Source organism: Rosa chinensis, chromosome 2 (genome assembly GCF_002994745.2).
Source record: "Rosa chinensis cultivar Old Blush chromosome 2, RchiOBHm-V2, whole genome shotgun sequence".
Classification (NCBI taxonomy): Eukaryota; Viridiplantae; Streptophyta; class Magnoliopsida; order Rosales; family Rosaceae; genus Rosa; species Rosa chinensis.
The window spans coordinates 68,094,702-68,114,247 of record NC_037089.1 but is presented as its reverse complement, the minus strand read 5'-3'; the positions used below and the strand labels follow the sequence as shown (position 1 = coordinate 68,114,247).

Below are 19,546 nucleotides of genomic sequence, written 5' to 3'. Positions count from 1 at the left end.
AGCCTAGACAATATTTTGGGCTAAAAACCCTTAAGTACATATATATCTCTACCTGCAGCCCATACCAGCCCAAAGAAAAAAAAAATTATATGTAGAAGTCTCGTGTATATATTCCCAGCTCACAGTCACAGCCTCACTGCCTCACACAGTCACACTACTCTAGTGTTTCGATGGAGGTTATGGACTTATCGATTGAAACAAGGTATGAAGCTCTATCGATCTCTTATGTTCTTCACTTATCACTTCTTCTTCCTGCTCTTTTTTTCCCAATGTGGTTTCATCAAAGAAAATCTCAGATCTCCTTTTGCCAAATGTCGATTATGTTTGCTACCACTGGTTGTGAATTGGGATTTTGTGTATGAGTTGAGGTTTGGGGGAGAGAGAGAGAGAGATAGATTCCATGTTAGCTGAGGATCTTGATTCTTGATCATGGATTCATGGTCGGTGTGTCGGTGACTCGATTGATAGCCACCTCATAGGCTAATATGCTAATAGGCTATGATGAATTGATGATTCATGAATGTATTTTTAGTTAGAATTACCGACTGATGTAGTGATGTCTTTGTTGATCATGGTCTGATGGTCGGTGGATATGAATCTATTATGATTCATGATTGTATAAATTACTGGCTAAAAAAAAAAAAATTATTATGCTCTTCTAATTAGCCTAGACAGGAATTGGATCCTGGTTCCGCCACTGAGCTAGAGCTTCATAGTTAGTTTATAGCTTTAAAATGTTATTGGATCACATAAACCACAGCAAGCTTTGACTACATTTTTAACGTCCAGTTTTGTTCCAAGTTCCAACACCTCATTAGGATTTAGGAGCGGGAGAGAGCTAATCAAGACTCGGAAATACTACTTTATTAAAATAACCAAGCAATTACAACGACAAGTATTTGTACGCAAAAAAGACGCCTTTTTTTTTTCCTAATTTTTTTTTTCCACTTGATTTCTATGTCCTCTCAAAAAATGGGTTACATTTGTTTGTTTGCTTCGTCGTCTCGATAATTTTTCAGGTCCTCCTTTTATGGGATAATATTTGCTATAACACTGTTGTACAATACTTGATTCAAACTCAAAATTTCCAAACCTATAACGGTGAGTGCTAATCAAATTTGGCCTGATCCTAGATAGGGATTTTGAGGTGTTTTCCAATGGAACTGATAGGAGGAGCATTACGCTTCTTGATGTTGGATGGCTATCACCTAGTAGCTTAGCTATCTCATATCTATGATGTGAAGCTCTACCTACACAATGTGTTCATCAGCTTTCACTGAACTCACTCTTAAAAGATGGAGCCGGAGGACTAGGTTGTTAAAAGGTGGAATATGGCTAAGCTACAACCAGAGCTATGCAAAAGGCTCCCAACTCTTAAATACTACACAATGTATTCATCAGCTTTAACTGAACTCAAGCTTTAAAGATGGCCACTCTCTTCTGATTCGTTATATGAACCAGAGGTACCGGTACATGGACCATTGATTGACATGGTTTGAGTACGGCTTGGATGTAACCAGAAGTGATTTCTGATGGCCTTGTACTTGGAATTAACTGCTGAAAAGCCAGGATCAGAAAGAAGGTCTTGAACTTCTGTTTTTCCTTCAAGCATGCTCACAACTTGAGACATTTTAGGCCTTAGAGTTGGAGAGGCATTGGTGCATAAGAGAGCAACATTTAGCATCACCATTGTCTCCTCTGACGAATATTCTGAACCCAAGGCTGGATCAACCAACTCCAATAGACTCCCCCTCTCTTGCAGAACATAAGCCTGAAATAAAACAAATTGGAGATGGGAAAATATGGTGAAAAGGAAACTAAAATGAAGAGCTGACAAGAACTATATACATGCAAAGGTACATTTGGACAAACATACAATAGACTTATATATTTTATTGCTTCCCTAAGCTGAATTTAATGAAGCAGTGACTGTTTTCGCTAAGAAAATTGATTTCAATATTCCTTTCACAAAAACATATTACAATATTTGAAGTTTGCAAGTTAAGGAATTGCTTGCGAAGAACCAGCGCTTAAAACCGAGGGAAGAAAATGAAACAAAATTCAAAGTGTGTAATTACCCAATCAAGAAGGTAGACGAATTCCTCCTTTGGCCTATAGTTTGTATTGCTCTTTCCGCTAACAATTTCTAGTGCCACAACTCCAAAGCTATAAACATCTGCTTTTGCGGTTAAGTAGCCACGCATGGCATACTCAGGAGCCATATAACCACTGCAGAGAAGGGCAAAGAAAATATTGTTTGGATCCTTGTAGTGATGAGGAATTGCATCATGGCATTTGAATTTCAGCTCACAGGTTATATCTCAGTAGCTTCACCCTAGTTTTCGTTGCAATAAAGATTGACTCTTCAATTCATAAGAAATCAAAGAGTTAATTGTGAATGAACTTACATGGTTCCAGCAATCCGAGTGCTAATGTGGGTGTTGCCATCCTCATTAAGCTTTGCCAAGCCAAAATCAGAGATTTTAGCATTGAAATTCTTATCAAGCAACACATTGCTCGTCTTGATATCGCGATGCACTATTCTTATTCTGGATTCTTCATGTAGATAGGCCAAACCTCTAGCAATACCTAGGCAAATGTTCTTCCTAGTAGGCCAGTCCAATTTCAATCTGCAAGTAGGGTCTCTCGCTGTATATGATCAGAAAAATTTCCCACTTGCCTTCAGAAATACTATAGGTTAGAATGATAATGCAAATCCTAAACAGCTTAAAGTCCTGTTCTCACCGAAAAGAGCACGTGATACACAGTTATTCTCCATGTACTCGTAAATTAACAACATCTGGTTTCCTTCAACACAACATCCATACAGCTTCACAAGGTTTGGATGTTGCAAGGCAGAAATCATGCCTATCTCATTTATAAATTCTCGATTTCCTTGCTTTGATTTTGAGGAGAGCTGCTTCACTGCAATTACTGTGCCATCTGCTAAAAGACCCTAATAAAAAAATTAGAGTAGAGTTAGTCTCTGATATATTGTGGGATCTACACATGCACTCTCAATTGACTGCTAAACAGAAAAAAAATTGTTCTACTCAGATGGAAGAAAAACATGATATAAGTTACAAAACATTACCTTGTAGACCGAACCAAAACCACCTTCCCCAAGTTTGTTTGCTGCATCAAAGTTTTTTGTCGCAGCTTTTATCTGTTTTAAAGTAAAAAATCCTGTTTGCAAATCCATTTCTCTGAGCTCTGCTTCGATGTCAATTAAGATAAAGTATTAAGAATTATCTCTTGTTCATAAAGACAACAGTTGAACTATTCAGACATTGTGGACAAGGCAAAACTTGAATCTTAGGAGATAGAAGATACTAATTACGACTTTGACCACACTAGACTTTAACATGTTTCAAACCTTTATCTGCAGCGATCTTTCCTCCTATGTAGCCCTTTCTCCACATAATACCTGCGACCAAAAGCAGAAGCAGAAGTGCTGCAGTTGATATTCCAATTGATGTTATGGCTTTCTTCTTTTTGCCATCATCTGAAGGAACTTCAAAGTCTGCAAAGATGTACATTAATTCCAATCAAATTAATCAAACAAAAAATAAACTCAACTTAACACGTATTTTCCATTAAAAACTTATATTGCATTATCAAAAGCATCAACAATGAGTACAGTTCTAATTCATGCATGAACGATTTCAAGTAGGATAAGTGCAAAGTGGGAGTGTAACTTAAAAAGACTTACTAGGATTTACTGATATAGCTGATATGAGAGGACCATAAAACCCTCTATCTGGGATGCCAGTAGTTCCTTTTCCAGCCCAGTAAAAATGGATCTTGAGTGTATGACTTGAAACCATTGAAGTGAATGTCTTTATAATGCGCTTACCAGTACCACCAGATTCCTTTTCTATATTGAAGTCTTTTAGAACCCGCTTATCCTATATTCAAAAAATAGTACAGGTTAAATACTTAATCATATAGGATCAAGTTTTGGTTTGTTTAAATAATGTGACGTATTTACCTGGATGTACACATCGAACATACGCTCTCCAAGACTATTAAATGATTTATCATTAGTAAATACAATCTCAGCAAAGTGGAGTTTGATAGTATAATTTCCATTCAGGAGACAGAGTCCATAATATGTCAGAGATATGGCAGATGCGCGTGCTGTTGTGTACAGTTCTGAATCGATAACAGGCACATTGGAAAGTGCAGATGTATTGGATTTAATGTAGATATCTGCATCAACATCATTATCCATGAAGTTCCCTGTACTGCTGAAGGCCCAGTTCTGGTTCTGAGACGAGTAATAGAATGAAGCACCTTTTTGTTCTGTATCAGCTTGATACTTAACCCCACCAATATTTATCTCCCTTCCACCACAATTAATATGTAAGGAATGATGTTCTGTTTTCCATCATGACAAATCAAAACATGTTCATAAGAAATCTCTCTCAATATACTATCTGAATAAATTGACGTGAAAATAGATTGAAGTAGATCACACATGTAGAGGTCAATTTTGGGACCAAAAGACATTCTTACTTTCTCCCGAAGCAGAACATGGATAATTTCTTTTTAAGCATGTTGCGACTCTACTTCTGTAACAAAGAACAATATGAGAATCAAGACGAGAATGACAAAGGTTGGCATGTTTGATCACAAACCAGAGAAAGCATTAAGTTTCTCCTATAGTTCAGAATCTTACATATTATCAGCTGATGAGGAATAGCTCTCTACTAAATTTCTGCAATAAAGAACCAAGGCAGTCTTTATCACACTCTACAAAGTAATTGGCTAAGATTTAAGAGAAAGATATGTATAGCATATATCATCATACTCACACACTCCCTCTATCACATTCAGTAGGAAGTGAGCTTGAGCTTTCCCAAGTGAAGTTGTTGTAAGAAAAATCCCTGCATACCAAATTTCAACTAATTAATCATAATAAAACAGTAACCTTATAAGTAAAACAAAATAAATGCTGCAGTTTTGTGTTTCATACACTGTCTTGATTCGTTTCAAGACCCATCCAGGTATAGTTCCAGTAAGCTTATTTGCTGTTAAATATCTGAAGTCAAACGATAGTCTCTTTTTGTTAATGAGAATAAGATTGTGAAGATGAAAACTTATGTAGGACATCTACTCACATGAAATCAACTTTTGTCAGTTTGTCAAACGATACTGGTACTGCACCGGTCAACTCATTATAGCTGAGGTCACTACAAAGATAGTTTTTGAGTTAGAAGTTTAACGTAAATAGGTAAATAACACATTCAAGTTATACAATGCAAAGTGGCTTCCTTCTAATGCTAGAAATATCATTATAATAAATAAATTATCAATTAAGCTGAATAAAGTCATTTGTTGAACTACTTACAGGTTTTTCAATCTTTTCATATCGCCAATGTAATGCGGGATCTCTCCATATATTAAGCAGTTCCTCAGTACCCTGTATCACACTTTTTCAATAAACTACTGATTTAATTTGCTAGTAAATATAAAACATAAAATTGGTTAAGATTCCAACTCACAATGTTTTCAAGGAAGCCATTTCACTCAATGGTGGGAAAGAAGACCCTCTACCTTTTAAATCGGTTATCCTCCTAAAAGACATTAGAGAGGTAAAACCACAACGTTATATGTGAAAGAAAGATATATAAGACAATAGAATTACTTACAGATCAATCAAGCCTGTTAGGGCTGATATACTAGAAGGTATAGGACCCTCAAAAGGGCAACCTTGAATTAGCCTGTAACATAAAAATATTAATTTTGACAATCAGTAAAACTATATAACATGCTTGAACTAATAAAAGTACAGGGGCAAAGCTCACAATTTTGAAATCTGAGTCCAGTTTCCAATGAAGTCAGGTATCTTTCCAGAGAAGTTGTTGTCAGTTATCCTCCTAATGAATTCCAGAAACAAACATAACAGGCAATCCAGTAAACATCATATGTTTCAAAGATAAACCATCAACATATTTTCAGAAACCTGAAACAATCTATACAATGATCATATGCAGATATGAATAATCAATGTAAATTCTGTCACTTTTGGCATCCTAATGAACTGGTCAGAAGAGCTAAAACAACTGCTCGCATATTTTGTATATCGTTGCCTTTAGACTAGTTCAACCTGAGTTTTATTGTGTTTTATATGTTGTATGTTGATCACCTATTATGCAGTCATGAAATATTGGTTACTGTATTAGGTTGACAAATCCACCAGATTACCAAGATATGCTTCCTTACATGTCAAGCAAATTGGTCAACTTTGCTAGTGCTTGTGGCAATTCTCCGGTGAATAGATTTGACGATAAAATGCTGAAGAAAAATAATGATAATGTCAATGCAGTAATTGCAAATAAAATACAAAAGTCTTGAACAATATTAGTAGGAATTTCGAATAACTGATTGCAAATGAAGTGATGAGACATTACAGCTTTTCTAACTTGACCAACTTTCCAATTTCCAACGGAATGGGCCCTGAAAAAAGGTTTCCTTCTATGCTCCTGTAAGTATAATGCTCAAAGAGTATTATTTTCATTAGAGAATCTGCAATGGTGTTTTAAACAATTTCTAGAGAGCCAAGTCTGCTCAACATGAAAAAGACATGCAACAGATTGACCAACCATATCAACCGTATACAATTTGCTTATCTAAGTATATGATTATTGAATATTGATATGAACATATTGCAGTACATATATGCAATGTTGAGATTCACAAATAATATGAGAGACTCAATTCTCAATCTCTTAAAGGCATAAAAACAGAAAAAGGTCTTCATCTGTACTACAATGGGAATCCCACTGAACCTATATGAGAATTCAAGAAAGAATTAAACATGCATACAAGTTTCTGAGGGTGGTAATATTGGTGAGAACTTTTGGAAATGGACCCGACAATCTGTTCCCCATAAGACCACTGCAAGATTCAATAGAAAGCAAGAGATACAATTATTCACTGATTGAATCACTAATTTAATAACTTAGGAGAAATTAAGTGAATAAGTAATTGAAATACTTACAGTTCCACCAACTGCATGGTTGCCCATTGAGAAGGTATGGAACCAGTAAGGAGGTTTCTACTCACATCTCTACAAAAAAGAAGAAGGGTTTCAAGATTAGTGGATGATACTTGGTCTAGAAGAAATGCAAAACTGAAACAGACATTTTAGAATAGGAATGTGAATCGGTTTAGTTTTGCTTACAATACTTTGAGGTAATGAAGCTTTGAGAACTCTGGTGGCAGTGTACCAGTTAAATTCTGTGCCTTCAAAGCTCTACAATTAAATTTTAAGGTAGACCCAACTCAAATCATTACTTTATCATTTAGACTGGAATTAATCTATTATTGATTGTCATTACTCAGTTAACTATAAACATTGTTAAAGATATCAAGGAAGAGAGAGAGAGAGAGAGAGAGAGAGAGAGAGAGAGTGGTGTACATGCTGACTACGTGGCAAGAGGAATTGTTGTTGAAGCTGCAATCACAAGTTACAGAGCTCTCAAAGCTTTTCATCCCATCTACAAAAACTCTCCAATTCCCTTCTCCTGTGCAAGGATCTTTCCCAAAATCCCAGTCTTTCTTCCCCAACTTCTTTGCTATCTCTTTCAATGCATTCACTGTGACATTAAGGCACATATATGAACAAAATGACCTTAGAAATTGGTTTCAGACCAACCAAAGGAATAAATTAATGTAATGGTTCTAATGAAGAATCTTGAATACTATGAGAAACCCAATTCAGCTAAGCTGAGTCACTTGCCAAATCTTGACTGATCAGAATCAACTGAGCTTAGTTGAAATGAACTCACTTAAGAATGATTTCACTCTTTACTATTGTACACTTAGAAAGGCCAAATGGGTGTGTGAAGAAATTGATAACTTAATTTCTGAGGGGGGGGTACCTTCCTGGCTCTGAAGCTTAGCTGTGGCTGCTTGTCCAAAACTTGCAGGGAAGAAAAATGCAGTGAAACTGAAGATGAGATATGCAAGAAGCAACCTTAGGAATGAAAAATGGTCAGTTCCCATCTGGGCCATTTTTACTTCTCTGTGAATTTGTGTCTCAAAGCAGCTCAAACTGTGAGGCCTCGGTTCCAGCTCAGATTCTGAATCCCAGAGTAGTAATGGAAAGGAGGGGAATGGAAGAGTGCATGTTGGTGTTTAAACTTGTAGTGTAGCGTCAAACCAATAATCAATTGCTTCACACTTGTCAATTTCTCAAAAATACAACAATACGTGTGGAAAATGTGGACCGTAGGTTAAGAATATATTCTTTCTGTTAGAGGCATTCTTTCTTTTTTCTTTTACCTCTCAAGACTCAAATGATGTGAACAACGATAATGTAATGGACCATGTGAATATATAACAAATGCAAAATGAGGAAGCTTGGATAAAATTTCTTCTTTCGGAGTGATAACCATATCATAATTCAACTTTTGAACAGAATAAGAAGTAACTTGAGCTAATTGGTCTTTCCGTTTTTGATATTAAAAAAGAAATTAATATATTTTATAGAGAATAATAGCTATTTTTAAGAATTAGAGTTTCAACCGCGTTACTGAATACAATTATGATCATGGTAAATTACTTCATTACAAGTAAATGTTGAAAATAATGAGCAAGTAACCATATTAGAGTGACAATAATATTGAATGATGAAGGCATGTAAAACAATAGGAGCAAATAATTTGCCTAAAGCGAGATACATGTTGAAATTTAGAAATTATTGAGTAGAATACGATTCACATAAGAAAATAAATTGATAGGGTACGTTATACCAAACACATCATACTAACACACCCTACTATAAATTTATATATCCAATCTATTCTACCATCGCTTCTCCATTGCTATTGTGGATAGCTAGAGTGAAAAATAGAACAAAATTGTGGAAGCAATATTGCATATAATTCAGTTGCAGGATTCAAACGTACGTCCAAACAAAATAATATATAGAGATCTGACAATTAGATGCCAAGCATGTTTAATTTGTCTTCTGCTAACGATGGAGTTCTCCTTAATTCTTTTGTTTTGTCACCTAAAGGGAATTAGTTGTAAACTATTTTACATTATTTTTATGAGCCTTTTAACCAACCAAGTTGAGATCAAACTAAACTCAAGAAAGGTATCGAATTGTGTATGAAAAATTTATGATTATTAAGAGCCGGCTAATACTATAGTTCTCGTCGCTCAACTGTTTTTAACTAACAAGTTTCAGACCGAGTCAAAATTCATATAATTTCTTTCACAATTTAGATTTGAATGAGCCTAATATGAGTCACAACCATAATCAATGGATTGAGTTTAATCGTAACAGTGTAAGGGTATTGCGATGACGTGGAACATAATAGCTTAGCCATCTCATTTAATGCTCTACATAATTTTCAGTAGGATTTTGTCCATATATGGTGATGGACGCATCAAGTAGAATATTGAACTGAAAATGTGAAAGACCCTACTTCAAAGTGTTAATTAGACGCAGCTAATTATTCACTATTCATATAATATAATATTAGTATGTTTTGCAATAATCGAATCACGAAGATCGAACAAGATTGGTATAGTTTGATAGATAAATAACAAGAAGTCATTTAATTAGTTGCTAATATTTAAGCTAGTATTTAATCTACGCGTTTCAAAGAATGCAACTTATTTGACCAAAAGAAAGAAAGAAAGAAGAAGATAGTGTCCGTGCAAGTTGCATTACGTACAGTAGTACATCATCCAAAAACACAACTACATGATCATGTTCTGTCCCTTTCTATGTCCTTGTCCTTTATAATTGGTATGCATGGGTTGATTCAAACTCAAATAGTGGATACAGTTGAAGGGAGATATGTGATACTAGAATGCATGAGTGCGTGAGAGTCAACTAAAGGTCAACGACTGTTTGCGATAGTAGTTCTAATCAGACGAAGACGAAGACGAAGACTACGATCAATAAAATTTGAAATGACAAAGAGCACCTACAATATCGAAGAATACGACAAATAGAATTTGTAATGTTGTCATTTCATCAATAGTGGGAGAAATTAACCGGATCAGAACTACAGACTTGCACTAGCTAGCTAGAACGTACAATGTATGTAACAAAAGCAAGCAAATTTTGGTGATCATCATTGGCATTTATAGTACCAGCTAGCTAGCTAGCTAGCTAGAATAGAAGCAAAGCAAAGACGCGTTTGCATTTTACAGCTCATTTTCACACATTGATATGGACGTAATGAAACCAATATTATGAATATAACTAGAGGAGGAGAGGCCAGGCAACATTAAGGGCAGCCATCTAATTTGGCTCTATTAATAAGTTGGGTGGATGTGTGTGGCCGTGTGGGGACATGCACCACTCCTCAATTCGGAATATTTACACCTTACTAATGTGTTTGGTCTGGCAGTGTGGTTGAGTTCTTTCTATTTTAAGAATTTAAGATTTTATTATTCTGATTCATTATCTTCGGTATCAGTGAGTTTTTTTTTTTTTTTTTTAAAGAAAATTTTAGATTCTCAATAAACATGTGGCCGGGTGTCATAAATGATAACATATATAAGTATCGGATGCTTCAATTTACAATTTTTTTTTCTAGAATGGGTTTTGTAGATTATGGAATGAGAAGGAAGTTATGCCCAAGTTATTTTGATTCGAACTTTCAAAGCCAAGGTAAATGGATGGCTGGTTTTGGTCCACAAGAAAGGACAGATATTGGTTAATTTGTTTGCATACGAAAGACCAAGTGGGGGGGGGGGGGAGGTCAACATATATGTGATATGACAGCATTACCTGGCATGGCCGACGTAGCTTCCTCCAAACGAACTTTTGACTTGACTTGTAGACGTGCATGTCTAGAAGAGACGTACCATGCTCGTCATTATTCACTTTACTGCTGCCTTTTACTACGTACGTACCTTTTGGCCTATTTTACGTACATGTATGCATGCATGGTACGTAATCTAATTTACTAGCAACTAATTGGATTGCCTTCCTTCGTTTACTATTTTTTAATGCGTCTAGTAATCGGCTAAAATTTGTGAAAACCGATATTTAAACACATGAACTCTAACTGTAATGATAATTATCATAATTCAAAATGCACATAAGTCACGATGAATATAGAAATCTTTTAGATTCACGAGAGGTTTACTTTTTATGCCTCGTTTGGGATATACTTTTGATTTCAACTTGGTATTTGCTTAGAATTTTAGTATTTTAATTTCCAATGTAAATAGTCCAATCCTATTAGAAGCTCGGTTTGTATTGTATTTATTTTGAGAAAATTATATAAAAACCAAAAAACTAACCTCCTATTAAAAAAAATTCATCCCTATATTTTCTTTTAATCTACACTCAATTCACATAATTGAACCTTCTTTATAGGTTTTAAATCTATAATTAAGATTTTTCATGTTTTTAGTTTGACTATTTTGCCCTTCTGATTGAATAAATAAAATATTCCTCAAATATAGCTGTTGACTATTTTTTGAATTCAAATATGACATCAGTTATATAAACAAAAAATTTGAATTTAATACAATCAATTTAATCCTTGTTCAAGGAAAACCTATTTTGTGTTTAGCCCAAACTCTAGGTTACTTGACCTAGTGGTAATAGGATTTAATTAAAAGGATCTAGAATCCTAATTAATGTAAAATTATTTTCCTTGTATGATTGAGATTCTATGCATTGTAATCCTCTATATAAAGAGGCCCATATTATCAATGAGAATACACAGCAAATTCCTCTCAAATTCAGTTTCTCTACAACACGTTATCAGCACGAAGCCCTAACCCTGAAGTCCTAAATTCGTACCCTTCAAATCCCAGAAACCACCGCTGCCCACCTTCAAGATCTCAACTCCAGGAGTCCAGAACCGGCTGGCAAACCACCAAACCGGCCACCGGAAGAAGCAAAAGTTCCCCTGCCAGGTTCAAAGCCTTCCTCTCCACCTCCTGCAGCCATACTTGTCTTCCTGCAGCACCTCCACCCCAGAAACCCGGAACCGGAAAATCCTCCACCGGAACCGGCCTCGAATCATCCGAACCGGCCACCAGAATAGGTTGATACCGAACCGGCAGAAAGAGAAAAAAAAAAAAGGATAAGCAGAAGCCGCAGCCCAAGCCGCTGCCTGAGGCCCAGCAGCCTGAAGCCCAACAACAAGACCATGCTGACGTCATCCTTGCGTCATTCGCATCCACGTCAGCTCCAGTCAGCAAGCCACCTCAGCAATCTGGTCAACGCCGGTCAACCCTCCGGTCAACCACGGCCGACCACTTTTCCGGCCATTTTTTAAGGTAAACTTTTCTAAAAGTTCCCGTTTTTGAAGTTTTTTTTTTCATTTTCTTCTTCTTTTCTCGGGGACTTCCAAAATCCCTTCTCCTACCCCCCCTTCTCTACATAGGGGAGACCAAAAGCCGAACTGTGGGGGTTCGTGCTCACTCCAAGCTTGGAGCTTGTAGAGTCCTCCAAACTTAGAGTTTGTTGAGAAGAAAACGATCGACCACATACATCGTTGTTTCGATCTAATCCAAAACCCCTCTTGGAATCGGATTTTCTTAGAAGCGACTACGCTCAGAAAATTCCTAATTTCTTGGAAGCGACTACGCTCAGAAATTTAATAGTTTTTCGTGGTAGCCTTTTCGCTCTGAAACTAACCATAATCTTGTGTTGTTTTTCAGGATGAGTTACCTGAACAAGTTGAACTTTGTTCCACTCGAGACAACTGGCGCAGGATACCATAGGTGGGTCCGAGATGTGCGCCAACATCTTAAGGCTGATGGAATTCTGGAAACCATCCAAGAGCCTAGTCAGAACGTGCTCTCCATTGAGCAAGCTACTGCTTTTGAAGCAAAACAAGCTAAAGCCATAATTCTCATGACAAGGCACATGAATGACGCGCTCCAAAATGAATACCTCAATGAGGAAGACCTAAGAAAGCTATGGGTAGAACTTGAGCAGCGATTTGGCAACGTTCGTGACTCCCTGCTTCCTGATTTAGAAGTGCGATGGCATAGCCTCTGCTTTTGTGATTTCAAGTCTGTTCTTGATTATAACTCGGAAGCTCTCCGTATCAAGTCTCTGATGGAGTATTGTGGCCAAGCCATAACTGATACGATGTTGATCGAGAAGACTCTCTCTACCTTCCCCGTCTCTGCACTGATGATTTCAAAGAATTATCGGATTGATGTAAATGCAGGACGTATCACAAGGTTTCATGAGCTCATTGGCGCCATGAACGTAGCTGAAAAGCACGATAATATCCTTGTGAAGAACTATAATGCTAAACCCGTGGGAACTAAGCCTATTCCGGAGTCTAACTATAGTCGCGCCCCCAATGGAGGACGCAAGGAGCGAAACCCTAAGGATAGGGACAATTCTGGACGTTCTGGTCCATATGTTCGCCCTAAAGAGGAAGGAAATCGCCAAGAGAGGCGTGCACGGAACCGTGGAGGTCAACGTGTGAAGAGAGAGAGAGGCGGAGCCTCCGACCATGGTGGTAACGCCACCAAGAGGATAGGTCGTCCAAATCGCGCCCCAATGGCGCCTCGATCAAGGGAGCCTGACCATAATGATGTTTGTTTTCGATGTGGATCAACTGAACATTGAGCCAAAACATGTACCGCACCCCAGAATGTTGCAAACGCATACAAGACGTATCGTGAAGCAAGGGAAGCAAATTACATGGCACAAGAAGATCAAGATGGTGATCTAGATCTAAGGGTGGAAGACTACAAGGATCAAGACCCAGAAATTGGCGATTTTGATTAAGTCTTTTTATTTTCCAAGAGATGTAGGCGATTGCCATATTACTTTTTATTGGATTAGATTTTCTTTAATCATAGAAACAATGATGTATTCCGTTGGCTTATGAATAAAATTTCGAGTTCTTTTCATTATGACTCAACTTTGATTATGAGCATATGACTTTGTGACTACGATGGCTGGGCCATCAATATTAATTCAAGGACATGGAATAGCTGATGTCGCTAAAAGGAAGCGCACAATTTAACCCTGAAATATCGTTAGTAGTATAAGCAAATAGGGATCGTTCTATTCCGGGGATTGAGGGTACACTTGTAATTGTGAAACAAATAAAGAAAAGTATTATTTACAAAATAAAATAAAGAATATAAATATATACAATTGTATAAACAAATAAAGAATTAAAATAATAATGTATTATTTACAAAAATAAAATAAAGAATAAATATATACAAGTAAACACAAATAAGGGGGGATTAGGATTCTTAAAATTAAAATTAAAATAAATAAAATAAAGAAAACGTAAAAACATATATACAAGGGTGAATCGCAAGGAACAAAGATCAAAACCACATCCATATGCAAGAAATCCAATTACAATTCCTATAGTTGATTTTAAATGTCATGAGAGAGGAGTTGATCATGTGAAACATTCGAAAGCAAATGATTTCCCATATTTTACTTTTCAATGCTAATTAACCTAAGCGAAAGCACCTAGATTAATCCTATCAAACATGCAATCAAGCCCTAGAAAGCTAGTCAATCATGACATGTTCAACGCATTAGACATAGAGAAAGGCTATCAACTCAAGTGTACAACTTAGTTATGGAAAAGTCCACCTAATTGCAATCCTCTTCAATTAAATTCGATTCTTGTCCAGAACCTTTACTACTTTTGATTCAAGTTACACAAAACGAAAAGTCGATTTCATGTTCTTAAACCTAGCACCAATTACATGCAAATCCTATAAGTGTCGACCCAAATAAGATAAACATATAAAAGTTTTCTGTAAAGCAAATTTAATCGAACAAACTCACATAAGCAACTTAGAATCACAATTATAGAATTCGAAAACTTTATTTAAACATAGAAATTGGGCTTAAACTTTGCCCTAAATGTTAGGTTAACTAGAAACAAGTTCATACGAAATCAAACAAGGAAACCAAAAAGGTTACAAGGAAAATGAACGAATTACACCGTGAGTGGAGATGGAGATGGAGAGCTAGATGGTTGGATCTTGAATCTTGGAAGCAAGCCTTCAAGGTGGATGATGGAGGATATGATCTTCACGGCTCCTTCTTCTTCTTCCTCTCCTTGCTTGAAAATGCAGAAACTTAAAACTAGAGAATGGAGAGAAAAATGGAAAGGAAATGGAGAGACAAAGAAGATGAGATGGATGAAGGAATATGTGTAGGAAATGGTGACTAAGGAAAATGGAGAGGAAATGGTGAGACAAGGAGATGAAATGGATGAAGAAATTGGTTTGGGAAAATGGAAAGGAAATGGAGAGACAAAGAAGATGGAATGGATGAAGGAATTTGTTTTAGAATGAGAGGAGAAGGTGTTTATATAGGGAAGAAAAAGAAGAGTGAAATGATGAGTGGAAGAAAAATAATGAAAGTGGAGTATGAAAGTGATTTGTAGAATATGGAAAAGAAAGAGAAATGATGAAATGAAAGCAAAGCATGAAGGTGCAGCAACATGGAAGTGATGATGATCTATTAAAGAGATTGTAGAAAAAATATATCCAAGGAAAAAGAGAAAAGCATCTAGCTTTCTTCATGTGGGTGGGAAACATGAATATGTGGTGTTGAGCTGTTTTCAGGTCAGTTTCTTCCCCTTTATTCCTTCAATTATTTCTCCAACAAGACTTCATTATATGCCTTCGACTTCTTCATATGAAATGTTCCACTATGAGTTTAGATCATCCTGACAAATTTTCAGAGCTTCAATCCATGTGGTTGGGCCGGAAATGCTGCTGGACCTCTTACAGGTCCAGTTTTCCTGTTTTGCATCTGTAGAAAATTGGGCTGATTGTTTGAAGGCCTTACACTCATATTTTTCTCTGGCACTCTTCATAAGAAATGATCCTTTGGGTGTCTAGAATGGATCTGGAAGGTTTCAGCTCATTTGAAGTTCATTTGGTCAGGTGCCCGCTCCTTCTTCCTTGCTTGGCTCTGATTCTCCTAGCCGGAGTAAGAAAATATTCAAGGTTGACTTTTTAGTGCATTTTCATTCTTCTCCATCATTTCTAGGTAATTATGGACCTAACGCTCATTTCACCTTCATTTACTCCAATGTACCTAAAAATAGAAATTGAATTAAAAATCGATTCAGTTAAGGAATTAACTAAGCAAAATGTGAGGAATTAACTATTAAAATATCACATTAAAATGCTCCTATCACCTAACGAAGCCATCAAAGTTAGGTTTCATCCTTCATCCATTCCATCTTCTTTGTCTCTCCATTTCCTTTCCATTTTTCTACACCAATTCCTTCATCCATCTCATCTTCTTTGTCTCACCATTTCCTCTCCATTTTCCTTAGTCACAAATTCCTTCATCCATCTCATCTTCTTTGTCTCACCATTTCCTTTCCATTTTCCTACCAATTCCTTCATCCATCTCATCTTCTTTATCTCTCCATTTCCTCTCCATATTTCTTTTCCATTCTCTAGTTTTCTTGTTCTTCATTTTCAAGCCAAGAGAAAGAGAAGCCATGCAATACATCAATTTCCTAACCGCCATCCACTCTTGTGTCGTCCCTAGAAGATTGCTTGCTTTCAAGGATCTTCAAGTTCTTCGTCTCAAGGCTTTATCATTCATCTTTCAAGGTGTATTATATCCTTTCTCTTGTTTTCTTTGTTTGATTTTGTAAGACTATGAATTCTAGTTAACAAATAATGTTAAGGGCAAAGTTTAAACCCCGTTTAAATGTCATGAGAGAGGAGTTGATCATGTGAAACATTCGAAAGCAAATGATTTCCCATATTTTACTTTTCAATGCTAATTAACCTAAGCGAAAGCACCTAGATTAATCCTATCAAACATGCAATCAAGCCCTAGAAAGCTAGTCAATCATGACATGTTCAACGCATTAGACATAGAGAAAGGCTATCAACTCAAGTGTACAATTTAGTATGGAAAAGTCCACCTAATTGCAATCCTCTTTAATTAAATTCGGTCTTTGCACAAAACCTTTACTACTTTGATTCAAGTTTACACAAAACGAAAAGTCGATTTCATGTTCTTAAACCTAGCACCAATTATATCAAAACCCTAAGTGTTTGCAACCACATAAGATTAAAATACAAAAGTTTTCTATCATGCAAATTTAATTAAACAAACCCACATAAGCAACATAAAAATCAACATATAGAAATCACAACTTTATCTCAAAACATATAAACGGGCTTTAAACTTTGCCCTTAACATTATTTGTAAACTAGAATTCATAGTTCTACAAATCTAAACAAAGAAAACAAGAGAAAGGATATAATACACCTTGAAAGATGAATGATAAAGCCTTGAGACGAAGAACTTGAAGATCCTTGAAAGCAAGCAATCTTCTAGGGACGACACAAGGGTGGATGGCGGTTGGGAAATTGATGTATTGCATGGCTTCTCTTTCTCTTGGCTTGAAAATGAAGAACAAGAAAACTAGAGAATGGAAAAGAGATATGGAGAGGAAATGGAGAGACAAGGAGATGGAATGGATGAAGGAATTTGTTTTAGAATGAGAGGAGAAGGTGTTTATATAGGGAAGAAAAAGAAGAGTGAAATGATGAGTGGAAGAAAAATAATGAAAGTGGAGTATGAAAGTGATTTGTAAAATATGGAAAAGAAAGAGAAATGATGAAATGAAAGCAAAGCATGAAGGTGCAGCAACATGGAAGTGATGATGATCTATTAAAGAGATTGTAGAAAAAATATATCCAAGGAAAAAGAGAAAAGCATCTAGCTTTCTTCATGTGGGTGGGAAACATGAATATGTGGTGTTGAGCTGTTTTCAGGTCAGTTTCTTCCCCTTTATTCCTTCAATTATTTCTCCAACAAGACTTCATTGTATGCCTTCGACTTCTTCATATGAAATGTTCCACTATGAGTTTAGATCATCATGACAAATTTTCAGAGCTTCAATCCATGTGGTTGGGCCGGAAATGCTGCTGGACCTCTTACAGGTCCAGTTTTCCGGTTTTGCTTCTGTAGAAAATTGGGCTGATTGTTTGAAGGCCTTCCACTCATATTTTTCTCTGGCACTCTTCATAAGAAATGATCCTTTGGGTGTCTAGAATGGATCTGGAAGGTTTCAGCTCATTTGAAGTTCATTTGGTCAGGCAGCCGCTCCTTCTTCCTTGCTTGGCTTGGTTTCTCCTAGCCGGAGTAGGAAAATGTGTAAAATTGACATTTTAGTACATTTCCATTTTTCTCCATCATTTCCAGGTAATTATGGACCTAACGCTCATTTCACCTTCATTTACTCCAATGTACCTAAAAATAGAAATTGAATTAAAAATCGATTCAGTTAAGGAATTAACTAAGCAAAATGTGAGGAATTAACTATTAAAATATCACATTAAAATGCTCCTATCAATAGCCCAAGTTCCACTTGCCAAATGGCACCCTGATTACAGTTGTCACAGAAACTCTCTACGCTCTTAGGGCACAAAGTACCCTATGAATAGCCAACGAATTCCATGCGAAAATGCATGTAGAGAACAGAAATGAGTTCCTTTGCATTACCTCTAATGATTGCGAACAAAGACGCATCTTAGAGAAGTTTATGCGTCTCTCTAGTAGACTTTATGTCACTATTCGAGTTATTAAATCCAATAAAGTTATGAGAGAAGATCTCTTGGATTTAGACACATATTGGGTTTATCATGACAGGATAGATCATCCTAGTCATGATATGATGATCCGTCTACAAAAAGACTTCACACGGACATCTTTTCTCTCGAGAGAAATGAAGCATGAATCAAAAGTTGATTCTTAGACTAAGTGTGACCGACGTTGCTGTCTAGGGCACCGCCTCAGTCCACCACCAGCCTAGGGCTGGCGTAGTCTCTATCCATGACTCCATGGATGGCGTCCATCATGGTGATGGCGCCCTAGGTGATGCTGCAATCACCAACTTGCTTCAAAATAGAGTTTCAGACGCTCAGGCCTAACCAAAATTCTCATTGGTTGCTTCTAAAGCCTCTCGCTCATTTTACTAAGCCCGTTCCTTAGGGAAATTAGGACTGAGACCGTCCTATGCAAAGGATATGACAATACTCATTCTGTTCTTACAAAGAATCCGTAGGGATTTTGTGGATTGATTCAACCAACTTGCGGACGCTTAAATATTTCATGATGTTGGTTGACACGCTGGTCACATGTTGTGCCATTGTCCACCTATAAATGCTACTTATGCTAGACTCCTAGCACATATCATATGACAATGGGCTCACTCCCCAAATCATCTTATTCAGTCAATTAGATTTGACTATGCTAGTGAGTTTACATCGAAGACTTTCGATGGATATTGCAATGGGCTTGATGTTGGACATCACATTCCCATGTACACACCCAATTGGTCTCGCGGAAACGACTACGATGGTAGTCCGAACATTGGTAATGCGCACCAATCTTCTTACATCCGCTTGGGGTGATGCGATATCTCATGCAGCCATGCTAATTCGTCTACGACCTACCGCCACTCAATGTACCTCTGCGTTACAGCTAGTGACTGGGTACACGTCTTTTGTACTTACGCACATTTGAGTGAGCCATTTATGTGCCAATTGCGACGCCACAGCGCTCTAT

General features: G+C 36.8%; 1 protein-coding gene across 1 annotated transcript; it reads right to left on the bottom strand.

The window, feature by feature from the left end:
* Nucleotides 1-1,310: 1,310 nt before the first annotated feature.
* LOC112189052 (probable LRR receptor-like serine/threonine-protein kinase At1g07650) lies at nucleotides 1,311-8,214 on the bottom strand. Its single transcript, XM_024328315.2, has 24 exons — nucleotides 7,890-8,214; nucleotides 7,427-7,604; nucleotides 7,190-7,261; nucleotides 7,007-7,075; nucleotides 6,832-6,903; nucleotides 6,417-6,488; nucleotides 6,229-6,300; nucleotides 5,811-5,882; nucleotides 5,655-5,726; nucleotides 5,508-5,579; nucleotides 5,354-5,425; nucleotides 5,124-5,195; nucleotides 4,979-5,044; nucleotides 4,818-4,889; nucleotides 4,682-4,720; nucleotides 4,519-4,574; nucleotides 3,992-4,380; nucleotides 3,713-3,908; nucleotides 3,377-3,523; nucleotides 3,095-3,213; nucleotides 2,746-2,956; nucleotides 2,409-2,649; nucleotides 2,079-2,229; nucleotides 1,311-1,771 (listed from the first exon to the last, which is right to left on the bottom strand). The coding sequence occupies exons 1-24, from the start codon at nucleotides 8,020-8,022 to the stop codon at nucleotides 1,421-1,423; spliced, it is 3,066 nt and encodes a 1,021-aa protein (XP_024184083.1). The 5' UTR covers nucleotides 8,023-8,214; the 3' UTR covers nucleotides 1,311-1,420.
* Between the last annotated feature and the right edge of the window lie 11,332 nt (nucleotides 8,215-19,546).